The 701-nt window shown below is 28.2% G+C and overlaps 1 protein-coding gene across 2 annotated transcripts in view; it reads right to left on the bottom strand.

Annotated features, from left to right (window-relative positions):
• gpn1 (GPN-loop GTPase 1) overlaps positions 1–701 on the bottom strand; it is a 12,824-nt gene that overhangs the window by 1,904 nt on the left and 10,219 nt on the right. Inside the window, exon 13 of one of the 2 annotated variants that reach the window (XM_046033614.1) lies at positions 672–701. The exons of the other annotated variant lie outside the window; for it this stretch is intronic. Within the exon in view, the coding sequence (XP_045889570.1) occupies positions 672–701 (30 nt within the window). The remainder of the gene's footprint in view (positions 1–671) is intronic. 2 annotated transcript variants of the gene reach the window in all.

The following is a 701-nucleotide window of genomic DNA, read 5'->3' as shown; positions in this document are numbered from 1 at the left end:
TTTTTTTACACAAGCATTTTTATTCAGGTGATCATTGAGGTTTGTTGATGGTTTTTACAGTGTATATTTGTGATTTTTTTCAGTGTATATTTGTGTATCCGTATATATGTAATTTTTTAGAGTGTACTTTTGTGCGAGGATTTTAATGTATAATGTTTAATGTCTTTTTTTGTCGTATATATGTGTGGCTTTCGGTGTATTTGTGACTTTTATTAGTGTACATTTGTGTATTTGTATATGTTTTAATTTTTAGACCGTATTTTTATATTAACCTTTTTAATGTATATTTGTCTTTTTTCCGTGTACATTTGTCACACACACACACACACATATATATATATGTATATATATATATATGTGACTTTTACAGTGTATATTTGTGTTTTTACAGTGTACATTTGTGTGTTTTTTTCAGAGTATATTTGTGTTTTTACAGTGTACATTTGTGTTTTTTCAGAGTATTTTTGTGTTTTTACAGTGTACATTTGTGTGTTTTTTTCAGAGTATATTTGTGTTTTTACAGTGTATCTTTGTATGTTTTTTTCAGAGTATATTTGTGTTTTTACAGTGTATCTTTGTATGTTTTTTTCAGAGTATATATGTGTTTTTACAGTGTACATTTGTGTGTTTTTTACAGTGTATAAACGGGCGATTGGGGTTTAATGTCTCACCGTCGTGGTCGATGTCGTCCGTGTCACTGT

The sequence above is a fragment of the Micropterus dolomieu genome, linkage group LG20 (genome assembly GCF_021292245.1).
Source record: "Micropterus dolomieu isolate WLL.071019.BEF.003 ecotype Adirondacks linkage group LG20, ASM2129224v1, whole genome shotgun sequence".
NCBI classification, from domain to species: Eukaryota; Metazoa; Chordata; class Actinopteri; order Centrarchiformes; family Centrarchidae; genus Micropterus; species Micropterus dolomieu.
This window is presented reverse-complemented; position numbering and strand designations above follow the sequence as displayed.